Source organism: Pinus tabuliformis, chromosome 8, assembly GCF_031772625.1.
Source record: "Pinus tabuliformis cultivar Carrire ecotype Pingquan chromosome 8, CPIR1, whole genome shotgun sequence".
NCBI lineage: Eukaryota > Viridiplantae > Streptophyta > Pinopsida > Pinales > Pinaceae > Pinus > Pinus tabuliformis.
In genome coordinates this window covers 240,731,887-240,755,062 of record NC_142294.1, presented here as the reverse complement: position 1 = coordinate 240,755,062, position 23,176 = coordinate 240,731,887, and the positions used below count along the sequence as shown (strand labels likewise).

Sequence of the window (23,176 nt, the reverse complement as noted above, 5' to 3'; positions counted from 1 at the left end):
TCCTCCCAGCAGCAAATGAACCACACAGGCAGGCTCTCAAAGAAGGGCGCAGAAAAGCAATGACAGAGGGCCCAGGGCCGCAGGGCAAGGGGACCTAGGGCGCAGGCGCCGAAGCGCAGGCAGTGAGCTAGGGTTTAGAGCGTTCCATCGCAAAGGAGGAGTTACCAAAACAAATCTTAAAAATTAACTAAATTATATATATATATATATATATATATAACCATGGAGATTTACCTTATTTTACCATGGAGATTCTTAACTTATAAATAGGTTTTGTTACAATTCCATGGCCAACACCATGACTTACTAATACCACACGCCCAAAAAACCATAACTCATATTCATATTAAACATGCTCATATGACAATTTTTTAATTAATCAATTTAATTGAAATGACAAAAATCACATAACTTTTTTGAAGATAAATCTCAACCTTTTATCTGCCTATACTATTAATAAGAATATTCTAGAAGATTCCATGGAGACTAAATCTCTACCATCTACCTAATAATTATTGGCATAGTCTAACTAATAGACTAAATGATGTTTTGGTAATAATCTCACAATACAATTTTGAAGGAGATTGTGATTTATTATTGTTTAAAATACACTTTTGAATGCATAAATGAATTCAACATGTAGGGATCTCACAATACAATTTCGAAAGAGATTGTGATTTATTATTGTTTAAAATACACTTTTGAATGCATAAATGAATTCAAAATCATGAAAAATCTCTAAAACACTCGATCTTTGCAAATTGTGATTTTTCAAAGAGAAATCCTTATCATATGGCTGAAGCCCACAGATTACACTCGATATGGCCGAAGCCAGCAGAATACGGCCGAAGCCAGCAGATATTTACGGCATAGCCGTCACAAATTTCGCCGAAGCGAGGGGTCCTCCGCAAGAATCGAACACGGCTGGGGGGTGCGAAAGCCATCCGCCCCAGCCGTCGTATCATGCACGTCACGTGCAAAAAATTGTGATTTATTATTGATTAAAAGACACTTTTGAATGCATACATGAATTCAACATAATGAAAAACCTCTGAAACACTCAATCTTTGCAAATCAAACAACTTAAGCTTATGATATTAAACAACTTAAACTTATGATTTTTAAATATTCGCATCGGTTTTGAACAGAAAAATACTAGGAAAAATGCTCGGAAAATGGCCATTTAATTTATTAATTAGACACCGCGAATAATTATTGATAATTAGATTAAAATTGTCAAAGCCTTGTCCCAAAATAGACACTCCTAAGGGGTAATAATTATTAGATAGATGGTAGGGATTTAACCTTAGTAAAATATTATAAAATATTTATAGTAGTATACACAAATCAAATGTTGGAATTTATCTTCAAAGTGTAATTTCCCCCCTTTAATTAAATTGATTAATTAAAAAAAATCATATAAACAAGTGTCATATGAAGTGAGTTATAGTTCTTTGAACATGTGGTATTAATAAACCATGGTATTGAACCATAATTGTAACAAATCCTACTTACATATTAAAAATCTCCATGATGAAATAAAAATAAGTGATTTAATGCTTATTATAAATTGATACTTATTAAGCTTCTATCAATTATTTAATTTATATAGCTTTAAATTATGAAAACGCTATTTAAATAAACATAATCATTGATATAATTAAAACTAACCAAAATATATTATTTTTATTTCTATTATAATAAATGTTATATTTTAATTAAAATATATATATATATATATATATATATATATATATATTTTATTTTGAAATTTATACATCAACTTAAAAGTTAAAGAAAGCTGTAAACTGGATTGCCAGATTTTATCAAAATCTGGCCAAACTTTCCATAATTTTTAAGGCCAAAAAACAATGTGTTTAGACTACGGCGAATGTACACAAATCAGTGCTCGCATTTATTTAATAGCTTTCGCCCCTCGAACGTGCTTTCATAGACCACAGTTTTTTATTATTATATAATTTTCATATGACCACAGTTTTATATTATTATATAATTTATGAGAAAGTGCGAGGAAGCGAAGGGATTCGTGAATTGAGTCCCACTGGCTAAATCAGGGAGTCTGTCCTCGGGCAGATCTCAATTCACCGTTTATGTTGAAGCCTAAACGCATCACTAATTTCTCTGTTGGTGTGCGGAGAAGTGTTTTTCCTATGATTTTGTATTCGCCGAAGCGTCAATGGCGTCGTATATTAACCTGTGCATCTTCATTTTGCTTATAATTGTCACACAATTTAGTAGCCATGGAGCCGCGTTGGAGATCAACGAGGTAGAGGGGGATGCGGAGTCCGTGAAATTAATTTCTCCTCACGAAGACAGTGGAGTTATTATTTCAGAAGCAGTGAAGGATTTCCCTAGCGTAATTGACCATGGAAAACAGCTGAGCAGGCGCGACGAACTGCCCACTTCTTCATTTCTGGCCCCGTTGAACACCCCGTAAGAGCATATTCTACCTTCAATTGACATTAATCATTTAACGTTTTTGAAGTATTCTGGTTCTCGTTAATGCGAAATTTATTAACCTACGGGATCTATGCTTTTCCGAAATCCTACACACTTCATAATAGAGAATTTTATGAAAGAACCCGAAGACATTATTGCCCTATTTTTTCCTTTATGATCATTCATTTATAGGTACGGCGAGTTTTTCGGTAATACTGCGCGAGGAAGAGGATTTAAGGATATATTGCAAAGACATCCTATTGACCTAGAAAAACCAGAAATCATTGGGAAATCTTCTTGTAAAACATTATCGATGCCAGGAATTCTTTTTAGAGTGAATGCTATTGCGCAATTCACAGGAGTTACATTCTTAATATTCACCTGTTGGAGTCGACCAGGCTGTGGTCTGGCGGTAGACTGGTGGGAGTTTACCACAATGGATTCTGAGGGAATTCCTTGGCCGGCTTTATCTGAAAATATCCAAAGCAACCCTTCTAGATTCGATCCCGCTGTGACTGAGGCCAAATAGTTGGGTGTGGTTCAAAAAAAAAAAAAACACATTTAAATGACCATTCTCTTAATCCTATTTTTACCATTAATGTAAATGCTTCCTGTAACTATCAATAAATCTCTTTAATTATTAATAAATCATTATGTATAAAACCATATGTATTCTTCCTCTATTGTTGTATTCTTTTCGTATATGTATTTTTCCTCCTGTTGTATTCTTTCTCTTTATTGTTATTGTTTCTTAAATTTTAAGAAAACGTTTTCATTTAAGAAGTTATGATTTCTTTAACTATCCATAAATCACTACATGGACATGGTCATTTAAGGAAAAAAGTGGGTTACAAGGACAATCGCCTTAAGTACCACCAAAGGCATTAAAATTAAAAATTTATAAACTCAATGTTTTGAGTGTCCAAAATATAAAAGCTCCATCATGGTAAGTATAGACAACGCAAAAACAAAGATTATAAAAACACTAGATTATGCAGTCGTTGGGATAAAGTTAGAGGCTAGCGGATCATCCCTGTCATTATTACATCACCCTTCCCATCTCTCATATTGAGTCATGGGCCCTAGTGTATCAACCTTGCATATATTGTTCTCATGTTGTGGTGGCTTCTAGACTTTAGAAATCGCCAGAGGCAAGAGAGCCAACTGTTCATACGGTGTCTGGTTCTGAGGGCTTCGAGGCTAGCTATTCCAATGTTAAGATGGAGCAGAACTGCGCTATAGTGTTATAGATATCTCGATTCTCAACGTTTTGATCCATACTCTTAGATCATCACCAGGAATACTTAAGATGCTCCAATGTTCTTAGTGCTACCTCACAGCCCAAACAATTCTGTGATTGCCTTGGACTCCATTCTGCTGGGATAGTTGCAAAAAAGCTAAGGGAATTGGATAAGGTGCAGAAGGCTCTTGACTCATGGTACGAGGGACCTCACCCCCATAATCTAGAAGATACTAGATATGGGCAATGTCCACCTCAGCTTTATAGCCCTGCACAATGATATGCGTAGAAAAATTGACACAACAGCCACCATGTTAGCCAAAGAAAAACGCCTATTTGCATGGGCTTTATTAAAATTATGTTCCAAGGGGATGTGTCCCCTAGGGTGGGTGGCATGCTCCCCTCACTTTACATGAGCCAGGGTCAAGAGTCACCTTGGGAAATGTTTCCCCATGCCCCCTTTTCAGAAACCTGTCAGCCCTCTAGTGTGGGTGAGAAGAGTCCAAGTTAGCGTATTGCCTTTGGGAGATGGTAGGCCTTGGCTCAAACATGTTCCAATCTCAACACAAACTCGAGGGCATACATGTTCCAATTTTGTCCCATTTCTAATTACTCACTACAACTCTAGATCCTTCCTCTCTACCAATGACCAAACCATATGGCATATGAAGGTTCACACCAACGCACAACTTCCAAGTGTTGGACGAAGGTGGTTATAGTCATGGAAGACCATTCAACTTATTGGTAACATAATGCAAGGAGTGGAAGAAGAGTAAAAAAGAAAGAACCCTTTTTTCTAAGATTAGGTTATATACCTTAGCTCAAACATGTTCCAATCTCAACACAAACTGGAGTACATGTTCCAATTTTGTCCCATTTCTAATTGCTCACTACAACTCTAGATCTTTCCTCTCTACCAATGACCAAACCATATGGCATACGAAGGCTGACACCAACGCACAACTTCCAAGTGTTGGACGAAGGTGGTTATAGTCATGGAAGATCATTCAACTTATTGGTAACATAATGTAAGCAGTGGAAGAAGACTAAAAAATTGAAGAAGCTTTTTTCCTAGAAGATTAGGTTATATACCTTTGGCATATCAAGATGGTATGTCCTTCAAGAAACCCCCGAAGGATTATGATTTTAACAAATAAGGTGAAGTGGTTGTGACTTTATGGGATGACAAAAGAAGGAAAATTGTGCCCATGCCCTTCCTCCCCACTTCCTACTTCCATAGTCATGGAATCATCCTCCCCTTTGTACTTTTCATAGCAGTCTTGGACATTTTTCATTATAATCATATTCGTTCTACAACACGTATATGCACCATTGATTCAAATGGATTTGAACCAATGAACAGGTAAGATTTAGTACCTTCAAGACAATTTGGCAATTAACCAAAGTAAACATTTAAAAAAAGTAAATGTAAGGATGAATGAGACAGAAGTGAGAGAAAAGTAAAAAAAAATAAATGAAAGAAAAATGAATAAGATAGAAGGCTTAGGAATGGGAAGTAAAGGGGCATGGGAGTTGGCCTTCCCCCTACCTGACAATGCCTCCTATTTCCTCCTTCATGCTCATTCTCAATGAGTCTTTTGGCCAAGGAGAGGAGGTTGCACAAAGAGCATTAGCTGCATTGTCACCAAAGATTGCAAGAATGAGGGGACTGAGCCCCATTCAAAGTTGGTTTTCCCTTTTTGGTTTCTTGGGTAAATCATGTCTCCTTGTGCATTGATTTTGGTTTGTGTGTTGAGTTAACATGCTTTAACAAACTATTGAAGCTACTGTCAGCCATTTAATGGTTGCTTTGAGAAGGCTAGTTTTTGTGTGAGTTATTAATCTTAGAACTTAGTTAGCTTTGTAATCTGGAAATTTTCCATCATATTATAGTCTTGTGATGGCGAATACCTGTTCCAATAGGTCTCTGTCCTCCACCATTGGGTAGTTTTGGAGATGTGAGGTCGATGGTTTTTATTAACAATCTAACTAGCAATGTTGCTAAGGCTCTGACAACCTGCTGGATGGGCGCTTACATGGTAGGGACCCATTGTCATGTCAGTGAAGCCCCCGCTGTTTAGAGTCTTAGACCCAACGACCTCCTAAGTGGTCAAGGGAGGAGTCCCAAATGAAACCTCAATCAATCCCAAATAAAATCAGGGCCTTATATGGGGTTGAAGTGAGGTGGGGGTGTTAATTTCCAAGGCTTCTAGTTCTTTGTAGGTATAACTATGTAGCAGAAAACTAAACAGCAAATTAGAAGACATCAAATAACATAAACTATACAAAAATTATCCTAACTAAATATGTAATTAAATCTCAGTTTGGATTATTGGTTAAGGACTAATAGGTCAAAATAGCTTGCTGTCCTGTTATATCAGACTGTAAAATTTGTGTAAAAAGACGGATAGCAACCTATCAGACCCAAATTAGCCACCCAAAGAGTGCCATAGCACTCCCTAATCTCAGATCTAGGGGGTGGGGAGGTTGGAAGATGCTAAATGAGTCCTTAAAATCCACTTATCAAACTATGAAACCAGATTCGTCCAAAACCCTTGGCGTGTCCCGAATCCCATGAATCAGACACGATTCGCTGGGACACGTGTCCCTTCAGTGTGTCCGATGTGTCCTGGAGGGTGGGATTTGAGGGACACATGAATCCTGACAACGTGTTTTGCATGTCCTGATTTTGGGACACATGTCCCCTAAAAAAGTGTGTCATGCGGCCCATAAAGCCCAATTTGGGCTCATTTGGCACTCATTCTTGAGTGTGTGGGAGCTTGTAGCAAAGGGTTTGGGAGCATTTTGGAGGTGATTCAAGCAACAAGTAAGTGCATTTTGTTTCTATATTTTTTGCATTTTTATTACAGAAGTTTGCATGTGCATTTTTTTACAGCATTCATGGCTCAATCAAGGGCAGCAGGGAAAGGGCAAAGGAAGGGGGAGCTTGTAGCAAAGGGTTTGGGAGCATTTTGGAGGTGATTCAAGCAACAAGTAAGTGCATTTTGCTTCTATTTTTTTTTGCATTTTTATTACAGCAGTTTACATGTGCATTTTTTTCTTTATTTTTTTACAGCGTTCATGGCTCAATCAAGGGCAGCAGGGAAAGGGCAAAGGAAGGGGAAGAATGTTCCCATTGGTGATGCCCCTTCTGTTCCAGTTTCATTAGGGTTTGCAAGTGTTCCCTCTATTGGAAGTGGGGCTGCAACAAGAACTTTAAATGTTGAGGGCATAATGAATTTAGAAAGACAATAGGTTCAAGAAAACAAATATCCTTTGTGGAAGTATGTCACAAGAGATCAAGAGCCAGAGAGCAAGTTGAAGGGAGGAGGCAATGTTGCTTGAAAATGCAACTATTGCAACAATCATTTCAAGAGCACTTATTACCGTGTGAAAGGTCATTTGTTGGCTTTACTAGATTGTGGGATTGGAGCATGTACACAGGTGTCTTTAGCTAAGAGGAAAGAAATGGAAAAAGAGGCCAATGTTGGTGTAGCAAGGGTGGCTGCATCATATAAAAAAACAAGAATGACGATCCCTTCCATTCTTGAGGAAAAGCAGCAACAAATTTCCATTTGAGAGTTTTGGGGGGGGTTTGGGTCAAGCAGTGAAAAGAAAGGCAGTAGCACTTGGTTCAATGGACAAGATTTTTCAGAAAGAGAAATGAGAAGAGCTAGATCTCATCATTGCATTCTTTTTCCATCAGAACTTCATATCCTTTAATGTTGCATGCTCACCTTTATTTATTGAGATGTGTTGAGCTCTAACTCAAGGGGCTCCATCAGGGTATGTGCCTGCTGGGTCAAAGAAGATTGACTAAGGCAAAGAAAGAGGTGGACAAAATGCTTGACCCTCTTAAATCAGCATGGCCAACATTTGGGGTTAGTATTGTTTTTGATGGATGGACAGATCCAACACGCCACCCACTCATCAACTTCATGGTGTCTTCCTTGAATGGTCTAGTTTTCTTGAAATCAATGGATGCACTTACACAATACAAGGATGCACAATATATGGGTGAGTTGTTCATTGAAGTTATTGAAGATGTAGGTGTTGATTCTTGTCTGCAAATCATTACAGATAATGCACCTGTTTGCAAGGCTGTTGGCATGATTGTGGAAGCTAAATATCTACAAGTATTTTGGACACCTTGCATTGTCCATTCCTTGAATTTAGCACTTAAATCTATTGTTTATGATGTGGTTTGGATTGGAAGTATTATTGAGGATGCACGACATATCCACAACTTTGTGCAAAATCATATAAATGCCCTCACAATCTACAAGGAGTACACCAATCTATCATCATTGAAGATTGCAGATACATGGTTTGCCTCTTCATTCATCATGTTGAAGAGGTTGAGGGAGGTCAAGACCACTCTTGGATCCATGGTTATTTCGGAGTTTTGGTCTTTTTGGAGGAAGACAGATCAAACAACCTCAAAAATAGTGAAGAACACAGTGTTAGATGATGTTTGGTGGGAGAGGGTATATCTACTTATTAAGATCATGGACCTTGTCATTGCTTTGCTACAATTTGCCGATACAGACCAACCCATCCTAGGAGAGGTTTATGAGGGATGTGATTTCATGATTGAGTCTATGAGGACTATTATTTTACAGAGTGATTTCCAGAGTATGAGACATCATCAGAGGCCTTATTCACCACCATACAGGATATTCTTGTCAGTAGATGGGACAAGAATTGCACACTTTTGCATTGTTTGGCTCACTCATTGAACCCAAAATACGACAACCAGGAGTGGCTGAATGGTGGACCATCTTGTAGATTCCCTCCCCACATGGATGGTGAAATTTCACAGGGGAGGAAGGATGCATTGAGGTAGATTTTTCAGGATAGAGCATCCATTGATGATGTGGAGGATGCCTTTGTAGAGTTTTCCACTGACACTGGTCGATTTGCAGGATATGATGTGATTAGAGACAGGTGGGCTAAGAAGCCCTATTCTTGGTGGGCAACTCATGGGGCAACAAGCCCTCCTCTATAACAGTTAGCCATGAGGATGCTCTCTCAAGTGACTTCATCCTCGTATTGCGAGAGGAATTGGAGCACATATGGGAATTTGTATTATGTCAAGAAGAGAAGGCTTGAGCAGTCTAGGGCAGAGACAATGATGTATGTGCACTCCAACCTTTGTCTTATTTACAGGCAAAGGGATGAGTGGTTGAAGGGAAAGACAAAGATGTGGGATGTCTTTCCGGATGATATGTGTAAGGACCTACGGTTCTTGACACGACCACTGTGAAGTGCGACGACTTGTTTGGTGAACGAATGAGTTGGAAACATGAACGAGCGAAAGGCTTGAACCAAAATGTGCGAAGATACATATGTATAATGCGCATGAGAGGTGGAGCGAAGATGTTTTATAGCGTGGGAGCGTTTGACATAGCCCACGGGCCGACCCAACATGCTATGGCGACTTGGGCGAAGATTGTTGGCCGACCAGCAATAAACAAGGCGAACGAGCATGTGTAGGGACATTTGACATATGGTGGACGAGTCGGTTTGGGCAACTCGACTCGCCCCACCATTCGTATAAATACAGCGAGGCGTTGGATCATTTGGCACCAACGAACTCGGATGATCATTTGGTGATACAAAGAGGGAAGTGCAAAGAGGTGCAGGTCGCAAAAGAGGTGCAGAGTTAATGTGCCCGCTCTTGGGCAAAGGGACACGGTGAAGGCACGGTTTTGTATCTCGGGTGAGGGCGTGGGTGAAGGCGCCTGCCGTTCGGTAGGAGCGCGGGTGGTGACTCGGGTGAGGTCACCCGCTTGGCGTGCAAGTGTATGTGGTGGAGACTTGTGTGAGGTTGTCGCCGGGTGAAACGAAGGTGTCTCGGGTGACTCGGGTAGGTCGCCCGCCCGTCGTGCAAGAGGAAATGTGGGGTGACTCGGGTGAGGTTGCCCGCCCGTCATGCAGCGATAAACGAAGTTCGGTTGAGGAGTGCGGTTGGCAGCTCGTGTGAGGGCGCGCCCGCCCAACTCGGGCAAGGAACTTGGTTGGCACACGAAGGTGTGACATGTTGTAAATTTGGCTAAGTATGAAACTTGGGGTTTCCAAGTATACTTGTGGACATTTGTAAAAGTTGATTAATATAATATATTCGGGCAGACTCATTGTTCAGGGAGTTGCCCCTCCCTTTATACTATTGCAATTGTCTTGTTATTTATAATTGCTGTGGATAATGAATGTGTATGGGTGTTCATTGGTATAAAGGAATAATAATAATACTTGGTTGAGAAACACAAACTAAGTAGGACAAGTGGTTAGGCGTAGTCCATGAACATAAGTATTGGTGAAAAGAAAGTGTTCAGTGGTGCCGCACCTCGCTATAAGCGGTTGGAAGACTACTGCAGGTGTAGGGGCATGACAATATGGGTTTGGACAAGTGTTGAGTTGGGATTGGCCAACTTGGATCTTAATGAGCCAGTGCTAGTGCCTGCCACTTTTGATGATGGTGATACTATTGATCTTAATGAGCCAGTGCTAGACCCTGCCACTTTTGATGACGGTGATACCGTTGAGGGGTCATCCTTCATACCAAAAGATGCAAAGGTGACATTATAAACAGAGGAGGAGGATGCAACAGAGGAGAGCAGTGGTGATCATGACAATGATGATTGATGTCTCATGAGTCACAATGAAATATTCTTATGAGCATCTTGCAAAACCATATGGCCTCACAACTTGCCATACTCGTTGCCATGTACTTGGCCTTGGTTGAGCTAAGTGCCATTGAGTGTTGCTTCCTGTTATACCACAGGATCGTAACTGATCCCAAGCTGAAATAACAACTTGATGTACTCTTCCTGTCCATTGCTCTTCCCGCCTAGTCTAAATTTGTGTAGCTCTGCAACTCCATTCCATTAACTTTGACATACCTCAGTCCATACTCCATCGTACCACAAAGATACGTGAGTACATGCTTTGCTGCCACATAATGAACTCTTCGCAACTCCACCATGAATTGGTTGATTGTGTTCACGACAAAACAAATATTTGGCCTAGTGTTGACCAAACGCATCAAGGACCTGATCAATTATTTGTACAAGGTGGGATCCACCAACTCACTTTCAGAAGCATTAAGCTTCCCCAAGTTAGTGATCATAGGTGTAGACATTATCTTGCAATCCTCCATCTTGAATCTCTACAGAATCTCAACTGCAAACTTTCCCTACCCTAGGAAAATCTCTTTTGGCTGATGCCACACCTCTAGTCCCAGAAAGTTGTGCATCAATGTAGTTTCTTTCATCTCAAAATACGAAGCAAGGTCCTACTTGCACATCCCAATGAGCCTCTCCGATCCTGTCAAGAAGATATCATCAACATAGAGGACCAAAATGAGCAATTCACCCTTAACAAGTACATAATACAAGTTTGAGTCTTCCCTACTCTTCGTGAAGCCCAATCCAAGTAGGTACCCATTAATCCTAGAGTACCATGCATGAGGTGCTTGCCTAATTTCGTATAAGGCCTTCTTCAATCTACACACATGGGACTCCCTCCGGTGCATCTCGAAGCCTTGAGGCCGCTCAATATACACCTCTTCCTCAATTACCCCATTGAGGAAGGCAGTCTTCACATCCATCTAATGTATTCTCAGCTTCATTTATGAAGTAATAGGAATGAATGCTTTAATAGATGCATATCTGGTGAGAGGAGCAAATGTCTCCTCATAGTCTGCTCTCTCCTTTTGGGAGAGCCCTCTTGCCATGAACCTCGCTTTGTACTTCTCGATATTGTTATCTATTACATGATTGATTTGTAGATCCATCGAGAAGTGACCACTAACATCCCTTAAGGCATGCACTATGTCCCACACATCGTTCCTCATGATGGAACTATACTTTTCCACCATGGCGTCCCTCTAAACTTGCTAGTTTGCTGCTTCCTCTAAGGTAGGAGGTTCAGATTCATTGATGCTGCTCATCAAGGCCATATAACCAGAAAATTTGGCTAGTGGTCTGCTGTCCATGAAGTGTTGCCAATAGCCTCCACGTGCTCCTCAACATCTCTTAATGTCTACTCAGCCCATCTCTGCCTCCGGCTGATAGAGCTCGAACGAACATCTCGCTCCTCTTTTTTTGAAGGCAGTGCCCCTGCTGCTAGTGTTGCTAGTGCCTGCTAAATCTTCAGATCCTCTTGCTTTTGATCCTCTACCAACGCTAGATCTGTCCAATGTGACATCCTAAAGGTCCTACCCTCCTCAAATTTGACATCCCTCCTAACCACTATCTTCCTCTGTCCTGGAATGTAGACCCTGTAGGCCTTTGAAGTCTCACTGTATTCAACAAAAATGCCCCTTTGATGAGGGCTCCAATTTAGTCCTCTTCTATGAAGGAATGTGGACATATACTAGAGTACCAAAGATGTGCAAATGTCTCACCTCCAGTTTCAATTATGTAAAAGCTTCCTCAGGAGGCATGTTCTCCAGTGCATTGTGAGGACTCCCGTTCGGCAAGTATACAATTGTATTACATGCCTCTGCCCATAAGAACATAGGTAGATCTTGATCATGGATCATGGCCTTGGTTGCTTCGACTATACTCCTGTTCTTCCTCTCTACTACTCCATTTTGTTGCGTATTGTAGGGCATTGCTAACTCTTTCTTGATTCTTGCTTCCCTACAGAAATCCTTAAACTTGTTGGAGGTATACTCACCCCCATTGTCTGATCTCAGGACCTTGATCTTCTTCCTAGTCTGGTTCTCCACAAGAGCTTTGAACTCTTGAAACTGACTGAAGACCTCATCCTTGGCCTTCTGGAAGTAAATCCATGTCCTTCTAGAATGATCTATGAATGTCACAAAATAACTGCTCCCTAAGATATACTCCATTGACATAGGGCCATAGATGTTAAAATGCACGAAATCCCAATACTCCCTTGGACCTGGTCTTACTACTAGGAAATGTTGCCTTTGCCTACTTGCCAAGCTCACATTCCTTACACACACCATTATGGTCCATACTATAAACTACAAAAAACTAGTGACCATCTCCCATAATAGTGGTAGAGCCCTATAGTGTAGATGTCCCATTCTCATGTACCAAATCTCACTTTGGCTGTCACTTTTATGTACTAAGGCTTTCTTTAGCTATCCTCTTAATAGATATAGGTTATTCTCCTTGTTGCCTATAACTCGCTTCACGCTAGGATTAGCCTCTTTTGGTCTAACTAACAACTATCTTACCTCTTGTGGGGCTGACCTCAAGTCTTCTATTCCCCATGGTTCAAACTGAGAGTAAATTCTTCTCCAACCTAGGTACATATATCGCCTCCTTCACCTCCATAATACTCCCTGAGTCTAGCTGGAACTTTATGTTGCCAATGCCCTCTATTGCATATTTGGTGTTGTTACCAAGCTCCACATGTAGATCTCTGTGCTCCTTGGCCATACTGGTGAAAGATACCACAAGATCCTGTCATGTGATAAGATGCTCCACTGTTCACAAACCACACCCTTTTTGTAATGCTGCCAGAAAGATATGATACTAGGGCAAATTCCTTCTTGAATTTTATGAACTCATCTATCTATGCAGATGCAACTATTACCATTTTCCCCTTGCCTTTCTTCTTGTTTGGACATTGTTCGACATAATGACCGAATTTATGACATGCAAAGCACTTGAATTTGCTCATGTCTTTCTTCCCTTGTGAAGATGCTCCTCCACTCTGGTTTTGCTTGGCTTTACCTTTGCCTAGTGAGAGCAAGGGTCTCCTCATCTCCACCTTTGCATTGTCCACCAATTATGATTGATCTGAAATGATCATTCATTAAAACTGATGCATAATTGATTAGCCATTTATGATTTGAATGTTAACTGGAAGTGCGGAAATTGAGGAACAATTGCTTGAGAAGAACACTTTACGACAGCTGATCAAACATATAAACAATGCATAACAGAAGTGAAAACAGTGAAAACACAGCGATACCTGACAACAAGATTGATGATGGAGTTCGTCCCTAATGGACTACGTCTCCGGGTCCGCTTTCAAGATGGGCAACCGTTTTTATTTGGAATGAACATAAGGAGTTGATTACACAGAGGTTTGATCAGTCTGAATGTGCACGCAAGCACTTCTGATCATTGTCATTAGATAGCCCTCTGAACCACCTTTCCAACGCCTCATATGGATTCCAATTCCGACTCCCGATGCTCCTGTAACGTTGAAAACAAAACTGCCTATGACCTCCAGAAATTGCAAACAAAAGTCAAAAAACCACTCCTAATCTCCTCCATGGACAACATTGCCTCTTATAGAACTGCAGGTACATAAAAACAACCTTTCGCTGTATTTGAGATGAATTTGGTTTGCTTCTGGATGGTTTGAATCTCGGTCCTATGGTTTCATGACACCTAGGCTAGGTTTAATGACCGTCGCATTAGTTTTTAACAACCAAAACCATATAAAATCCATAAATAAACTTTACATTAACATTTAACCGCAGGCGGTCAGCTAACCGGGTGGAGGGCTAACGACTGTAATGTGAACACTGAGCGGTCGACTGCCTGATTGCCACTTGGTGGCTTATCCGCCCGATGGTTAAGGCTACTGTTGCGCTGACGGTTTGCCATGTGTCCACTCCCGATGTTATTTGTTGTGGTTTCAGTTGGCAGTTCCGAGACTTGGCGATTGTTGCTGCGGTTTCTCTGATGGTTTGACAACCTGACGGTTTACACCACTGCTTCCCTTTCACATGTTAACTGTCCCCTGACTGTTTGATGTTTATAACCTGCGCGGTGATGTAACCTCCCGACGGTCTATACATACTTGTCACATGGTTCTCCGACGCGGCTAGGCTACTCGCGCGGTTAGCGCTGTGTATGTTGTTTTGTTTGTAATGTTTAAACTATGCCAAGGGTTTATATCAAAGGTTTTTTTTTGGTCTTAGGTTTGAGCATTAGGTTTAGGATTTTATGTGTTAGATAGTTTTAATGCGCTAGTTTTGATAGTTAGCACATAGTTGTTAGGTATTTAACACATAATTTCCAATGTATTTAGAATGTTGCATTTATGTTTGATATATGGTTTTGTATTAGGTTTAGGTTTAGATGTAGATTAGGGTTTGATATTTAGAGTTCATCAAAAGCCATTTACAATCAATCGTCACCAAGCGACATTAGCGACATTTGTCGCATGATGACAAACTTGTCGACATTAACACCTGTGAGTTCGACAAAACCCATGTCGTCACTAAATCCTGCAAGGCGAACGACAAGACACATGTCGTCGACCAATCCTGGCGGAACTGTCGATGAACATAAGTCGATAGCCAGGTACAAACCCATATCAACTGAATGCCATGAAACCATAACATTACCTGAACAACCTGATCCATAACCAATACTGTCGAAGCTGAACTGAATTGACGACGACACTGAATACTGACGATGACACTTGAACACTTATGCAATGAATCAATGGAATCATCCTGGATCATGGATTCCTCCCAATCTCCTTTTTGGTGAAATTGTCATATAATCTAGCCTAATTAGGAAGCTTATCTTTGGTGAGGATACATGTCACAAATGTAGCCCACTGCTTAGTACACCCTTCCAGTGCTACTTTGACAAAATCCATCTCATACACTTCTTCCCGAACAATTGAATGTTCATGAAGAACTTGTTGAATCCTTGTGAAGTATGAGGCCACAATCTTAGATTTGTTCATCTTGATGTTATCCAAATTCTCCCTTAGCACAATATTTTTGCTTTGGTTGTCACTCTAGTACCGCTTTGTCAAGGACATCCATGTTTAATAGGCTGAATCTTTCTTCATTATGTAAGGGATTATGTGATCCGTCACACCATCCAAAATGATGTCCCTGGCTCTTATATCTTTTGTTCAGCTGGTTGGGCAGCATCTTGAGGAACTCGAATCTCTTCACTTGCAATTTCCCACAAACCATTTGCCATTAAAACAAGGGTGATTTGCTCCTTCCATGGACTAAAGTTTACAACCCCCTCCAACTTGTCTTCATACCTCAGACTTGATGATGCCATATTACCAGATTGACTTTAGCCACAAAACCCTCCTTGTAAAATAATTTTCTTGTTGCTGTAAAACCCTTGTGATATCTGATCTCTCCCATATAGTTTCTATAGTTTTGATACCATGTTCAAATTTTTTATACTAGATCTAATTTACTTCAAAAATTCATTAAAACCCAAAAAATATTTATCTCAAATATTGATGAAATTGTTGATAAAATAAACACACTGGTTTATTAACTCAGATAATAAATTGTAGTGGAATTGAAATGGAGAGATCAATCGCACTACAACAACAAATTTGTATACAACATGCGGGTTTCATGCAACATGCGGAGTTTGCATATTGATTACATGTGGCATGCAAGGCATGCATGTGGGTTGCATGCGACATGTGAAGTTTGCATGTTGATTACATGTGGCTTGCAAGCCATGCATGTGAGTTGCATGTGACATGTGGAGTTTGCATGTTGATTGCACGCAACATGCAGAGTGTGTAAGTGTATTGCATTCTAGATGCGAAGTCAAGGTTGCTTGGAAGTGGGAAGCGGAAGTGGGGAGCAACAATTTTCAGAAGCTTCTGGGTTGGGAGTGATTTTGGGAGCTTTTTATATAATATATATTTTTATATGTTTTGATGCATATATGTCAACAAAAGCATGTGTAATGATGAATTAGCTATAAAAAGCATAAAAAACATGGATTGAACCATTTAACGTCAATCATCTAGTAGTTATAATCTTCATCAACCATAGGTCCACAAGTTACAACATCTTGATTCTCATCATGCTGGGTGTGGAGCCTGATTATCTTCCTAATTCAGAGGTCTTGTTTATGTTGCGTTTGGATCCAGTCCCAGGTGGGGGGGATTCCCCCCTCCCTCTACTATTGTTGCATGGAGGTCTAGGGGGCAGTGATAGCCTTTGAGCCTCCCTTGGTGGGGGTTTGGGGGTAGTGCCTCCGAAAGGAAATTTTTGTGAAAATTGCCTTGTAAAATATTATAATTTTGTAGTCAATCTGGATTATTCATTAGGCAGAAGATTTGACAGTAGAAGTTATGTTGAAGGTCCACATGTTACAACAACTCGATTCTCATCAATCTTAAAGTTTCGAAGTTTCAAAATTCAATATATAACATTTGTCATCACTAAAGTTGTACTTGTAACCGTTACTTGTAAAATTATCCTCCTCCGAGTTGTTGTCTGAAGTGATATATGCTCTATCAAATTGAGCCCGCTCACAATAATGTGTCAACAACCTCAAGTTGTAGTTTACATAAACCAAACTTTCTGATTTGGTTTTCATTGAAGCAGTTTCTCTTGACATTGTGGATGAAGCTATAGGTGCTCCAACACCTTTTTGCAGAAGAAGTATTAACCACTTGTGGAAGCGGCGGGAGCATGCTCCTGAAAATCACTCCCAAACTGGAGTGATACGGGAGCGCACTCATTGGGTCGCTCCTTAAGCACTTTTGTTCGGAGTACGCTTCGAGAGCTGGTGCGAGGGGGGCACTCCCCCGCAACCCTTAGTGGAGTTACATGCATGCAGATGAGTTACATGTGGCATGCATGAGATATGCATGTAATGCAAGCTAAATTTATGACTGGTACTTGAGTTAAAGTAAAGAAAGCTAAAGATAAGAAAGTTAACTAAAGATAAGTAATTTATCTTCTATTAACTTGATGAGTTAATCTTGTTCGTCGATCTTAACTTAGAAAAGTTATAAATTGAGCCTAAGGGTTGAGTTGAAGACACAGTTGATGAGCACAGGTTGGAGATTCAATGAGAGTGATTGATCATGGCTATTGATCTTAGCTTAGAAAATTTATAAAATGAGCCTAAGGGTTCAAACAAAGATACAATTGATGAGCACGAGTTCGAGATTTAGTGAAAGTCAGTATCTGGGCAGAGAAAGTGAGTTGTGAGGTTGAGCTAGCTATAGCGAGACCAAGAGCGAATTGATTAGCAAGAGAGTCTGAGTTTTCTCTTGTGCGCTGAAGTAAATCAATTGGGTCATGTGTGGGTTGGATGAGAGGGCCAAGTGTGGGCTGGGTGAGAAGGCCAAGTGAGGGTTTTGAGGCTGAAATTATCGTTGTGTAATTGCTGTAGCAAATTCATGTAACTGCTATAAGAATTCTTGCTACTAAAGTTAAAAAAAAGAGTGCAATGTTTGCAAGTTTTCCGCGCACTGGGATTTCTTGGGTATATCTATGTTATTTTGTTGATGTGATTGGTTTCGTGTGAATTTTCTTCCTTCGCTTATTGTCGTTAACTAATGCAGGGTTGCAAATCAGATAGATAAAATTTGATTTGGTTCTATCATGTGAAAATTTGTTGAGCAATTAATCTATAATTGGGTTATAAATTTTTAAAATGTTATCAGAGCTCTAAACTTTGGATACAAAGCCAAGGATATTTGACGTATGTTTTAGGACAAAAATCAGATTTCAGTTTTCAATCTCTTTAAGGGTTTTTCTATAATAGAAACCAATGTTTGATATGAGGATAGGCTTGAGGGTGCTTCAAACTACTTGTAGTGGAAGGTTCAAATCACTTCTATTCTCAAGGAGAACAGGTTGTGGGCCTATGCAAGTATAGAAGTGGTTCCACCAATGATCCCATTGCCCTAGATCTGCATGAGGTTAGAGAGGCCAAGGTGCAGAGGATTATCCTTGATGGGGTTAAAGATCATTTGATACCCCATCTATCAGAGAAAGACACTACAAGGATGTGGGATGTGCTCATTAAGCTATATCAGAGTGACTATTATCGCTGAAAGATCATGCTCAAGGACAAGTTGTGTAACATCTTACTTGTCCAGGTTGACAGAGGGTAGGGATGAGTTGGCTGCTGTTGGAGAGATGATTGTGGAGGAAAAGGTAGCGCATATAGCCTTGTATGGCTTTACAAAGCACTGGGAAGTCTTTGTCAAGTGTACTATGGGTTGGGATCACCTACCTGATTAGGCGAAGCTTTGGTATGATTTCATCCAGGAGGAGATCCGAGAAAGTGGTCAACGAGGAGATCAAAAGAAGAGGTTCAAAGAAGAGGAGAACCTTGCTCTTGCAAGCAAGGGTAAGCAAATGCCAAGAAAGGGCCAAGCAAGGGGTCTTCTTCCAAGAGTGGAAAGAAGAAAGATTCGAGTTAGGTGAAGTGTTTTTGTTGCCATCAGTTGGATCATTATGCCAATTAGTGCCCAAATAAGAAAAACAAGGGAAAGAATAAGAAGTAGGTTGCGACTATTGTAGGGGTGGATGAGTTTGCAACATGGTTTGAGAATGAGTTTTCACTCTGCCTATCTCTTGAGTTTAGTTGCCAACAATGTGTGGTATATTGACAGTGGGGCTTCTTGCCACATGAGGGGAGTCAAAGAATATTTCACCAGTCTGAAGGAGGAGTTGGATTTCTACATAAAGTTTGGAGACAATGCTAAGTATCATCCAACTAGTATTGGCACGGTAAAGTATCACAGGGAGTGGAAGACATGTTGTATGTCCCAGGGATGATGAAGAACCTGATATCAGTTTCTATTTTGGAAGACAAGGGTTACCTTGTGATCTTTGAGGGGGGCAAAGTCTATATTCATCCCAGGGATTCCAAGGCTGTGAAAGTGATTAGAGTCAGGCATGACAACTTGTTTCGATTGCAGTTTGAGCCAGCGCATGAGTTGGTGAGCAACAATAAAGAGTTAGGAAAATTGTGGCACAAGAGGATGGCCCATCTTTGTGAAAATTTGGAAGCCCAAATTTCTACTGCAACAACTGATTAAGTTCCTTCTATTTGTTAATTACTGAACAAATTATTTACTACTTCCTACAACAAATACTGAAACTAATACACTGCAGCCTTCACCAATTAAAATTATATGCGGAAACAAGAAATTGAGCAAGAAAGAAATACACAACACATTACACTGTTATTTTTGGACAAATGTCCCCGGAAAAACCCAATGCGGGAAAACCAGTGCAACAGCTGAGGGTTTGTATTATTAAGCAGTAGTTTTCTGAATACAATCTTTGGATGCCTTGTTGGCTATCCAATACAGAGAATCTAACTGACAAAAGATTAGTGAGAAATACCTCACACTATCACTGGCGATCCAAGACTGATCCAGCCACTGAATGGCTAGCCCCTAACAGTTTCTACGCAATCACTGCGTTGTTCTGTGTTACTCCTTTTGGGGTCTGCGTCACTTCTTCTGGAACTATCCCTGCTCCTCACTGCAAGAAACCACTTTGATCTCTTCTCCAGCAATTGCTGTGCTACCATCTCTGAGAAATCGATCTTTTGATCTCTCTCGGATGTCTTCCAAATGCCCATCAAGCCTCCTCTTATAATCTTCTCGTTGAGAACCAACGACCCAAATTAGATTCTAATCAATGGCTCAGATCATTTTGGCTTGATCCTCGTCTTCTTCTAGAAGTTTCACCCATAGTTTGATTAATATCGTTTGATTATTTTAATTTCCTAAGTTTAGACTTAGGCACCCATTAAAAATAATTAATTATTTTAATAAAACTGTCTCTGGGTGGAATTTCCCAAAACGATTTCTGGGTATTCTGGAATACATGTGTCCAAGCCTCCCTGCAAATTTTGAGGCTTAGAGCACATCCGATGCTACCAGAAATCAACACTCCCTCTTAGCAAGGAATGTGCTCTAGTAATGCAACCTGCTGAAGCATCACCCTTCTTTGTAACATCTCCCTCTATGCTACTGATGTCTGACATCACTGCCCATCAACTACTGTGCAAATGCTGCATCTGTACTGCTGTTGACCCTGCCACTGACAACACTGCATCTGTATTGCAACCCTCATAAGTTCTGCATCTGTGCTGTTGCTAGCACTGCCATTGTCAACACTACATCTGCATTGCAACCTTCTCCAACTGCTGCTGCTGTTGCATTAGCAACGAAAAAACATCCAAAATTACTAAACATGTGTTCAACATGATGCATCTGTTGCTAGAGTTCTAACCGCTGCTAGTCTCTGCACTGAGCCTCTGAAGCCTTTGTGTTGTTGCTAACTCTTCATTGTGACAACTGCACTATTGCCAACTCTGCTCTGCGTTGCTCAATCGTTGGCGCTCCTAGTCACTGCAACTGTCACTCCGACACTCCTTTGCACCAACTGACATTGGTCCATCCTGCTACTTCTGATCTGGGCTCCCATAACAAGGTATTGATCCAAGAGGTGGACTCCTCAAGGATCTTGCCAGTACTAGATCACCCCACCTCTCCCCTAGAGGCATCTGGGCAACCATGGCAAACTCTTCCTCCTCTATCTTTTCGGATGTAGCTTTTGAATCATGCTTCTCGTCCTTGTCCTTCTTCTTGAGAGGACATTGTGTAGTGTAGTGACCAAGTTCACCACATCAAAAGTACTTGATCTTCGAAACATCTTTCTTCTTCTTCCGCTGCTCCTGCTGCCCCTTAGATGCAAGCGCTACATTTTCTTCCTCCTCCTTTGGCTTCATCCCATTGTTGTCGCTGCTACTATCAAGTTTGCACTTGACTAAGTCTCTCCTCATCTCTTCTTGTTGAATAGCAGCCCACATTCCTTCCCAATCTGACAATCTCTCTCTGCCAAGGATACTCTGGACAAACACTTGCCATTCTTCTGAGACTGAATTTAGGGCTAGGCTCAACATCTCGGTAGGCTGAGGTGTTGACCCCACAGCTGCCAACGAGTTCCAGATCTCTTGAAGCTTCGTTAGGAATGGATCAATTCGTTCCCCTGTCTGCATCTATGTGGATCTCATCTTCTGCTCCAAGTACATCTTCCGCTGCTTGGAAGATCCTTCGTATAACGTGGCCAATGCTTCCCACATCTGCCGGGCAGTATCCTTGCCGATAATGTGACACACTACGTGATCTCTCACTCCGTCGAGGATCAATCGTTTGGCCTTCGCCATTTCAGCCTTGTACTTCTTGAGCGGATCTGGATCCATGGGTACAACTACCACACTGTCGACATAGGTTTTGAGATCGTGCTCATCCAGAAGACATGAGATCCTTGCCTTCTAGATCACATAGTTGGATGCACCCTCCAACCGATCCTGATCTCGTAACCCATTAGTTGCCATCTCTGCCAACGAAATGTCGAACTGCCTCCTCTCTCTCTGCGTTGTTGCTGGGCTGGCCTACGCACTCCCTGCTAGTAGATCTGCTACTCCCTGCTGTTGCTCAACAAATGAGAATTGAAACTTCTTGGCTGGAAATCCTCTGAGGAAGAATTCCCTCAATAGTCTCTCTCTTCTTCCTTTTGACGTATTTCTGCCCCAACAACTCCTGCAGAAAACTGTGTCACACCAAAAACCTCCTCTTTGCTGAAGCTTCTGCGCTGCACACTAGCAAACTTCGATTTGGAAGTCTTACCTCTCTGTTGACTCACTCAGAGAGAGACCTTCCTCGTAAATTTTGCCCTCCTGACTTGGAATGCGCAATCCCTCTGGGGATTCAATTTGCTGCCTACGCAGCACTTCAACCCTCCTCTTCAGCGTTGGGCTCTTTTGGCTATGCTCTCTTGCTTCACCTGCAGCTCAGAAACCATGTGAAAATTTGAAAGCCCAAATTTCTACTGCAACAACTGATTAAGTTCCTTATATTTGTTAATTACTGAACAAAATTATTTATTGCTTCCTACAACAAATATTGAAACTAATACACTGCAACCTTCACAAATTAAAAATTATATGCAGAAACAAGAAATTGAGCAAGAAAGAAATACACAACACATTACACCGTTATTTTTGGATAAATGTCCTCGGAAAAACCCAATGCGGGAAAACCAGTGCAACCACTGAGGGTTTGTATTATTAAGCAGTAGTTTTCTGAATACAATCTTTGGATGCCTTGCTGGCTATACAATATATAGAATTTGAATGACAGAAGATTAGTGAGAAATACCTCACACTATCATTGGCGATCCAAGATTGATCCAGCCACTGAATGGGTAGCCCCTAACAGCCTCTACGTAGTTTTTGTGCAATCACTGCGCTGTTCTGCGTCACTCTTTCTCGCTGATCATTTTGCTTTTGGAACTTCGACTTCTGCCCTCCTGGTCTCACACCCCGACTTCCGGCTTCAGAACTCGACCTCTCCAGCAAAATATGGATCTCCTCTCAGGCTCTGAGCTGTTTCTGCATTAGACTCTGCTGCCCAGGGTAGCCTTTGCGCGGCCTCTTCTTGATCTCTCTCTGCCTCCTCTGTAATGTATTCCTAGATCAGGAAATTCTCCAACTGGAACTATCCCTGCCCCTCACTGCAAGAAATCACTTCGATCTCTTCTCTAGCAACTATTGCGTTGCCCTCTCTGAGAAATTCGATCTCTTGATCTGTCTCCGATGTCTTCCAAATGCGCATCAAGCTTCCTCTTATAATCTTCTCGTTGAGAACAAATGATCGATATTAGATTCTAATCAATGGCTCAAATCATTTTGGCTTGATCCTCATCTTCTTCTA

The 23,176-nt window shown here is 40.9% G+C and overlaps 1 protein-coding gene across 2 annotated transcripts in view; it reads left to right on the top strand.

The window, feature by feature from the left end:
- Positions 1 to 2,016: 2,016 nt before the first annotated feature.
- LOC149235035 (serine/threonine-protein kinase/endoribonuclease IRE1a-like) overlaps positions 2,017 to 23,176 on the top strand; it is a 132,146-nt gene continuing 110,986 nt past the window's right edge. Inside the window, exon 1 of one of the 2 annotated variants that reach the window (XM_089372039.1) lies at positions 2,017 to 2,454. In XM_089372039.1, the coding sequence (XP_089228165.1) occupies positions 2,198 to 2,454 (257 nt within the window). In that variant the 5' untranslated portion in view covers positions 2,017 to 2,197. The remainder of the gene's footprint in view (positions 2,455 to 23,176) is intronic. The other variant, XM_089372038.1, reaches the window with a different exon arrangement.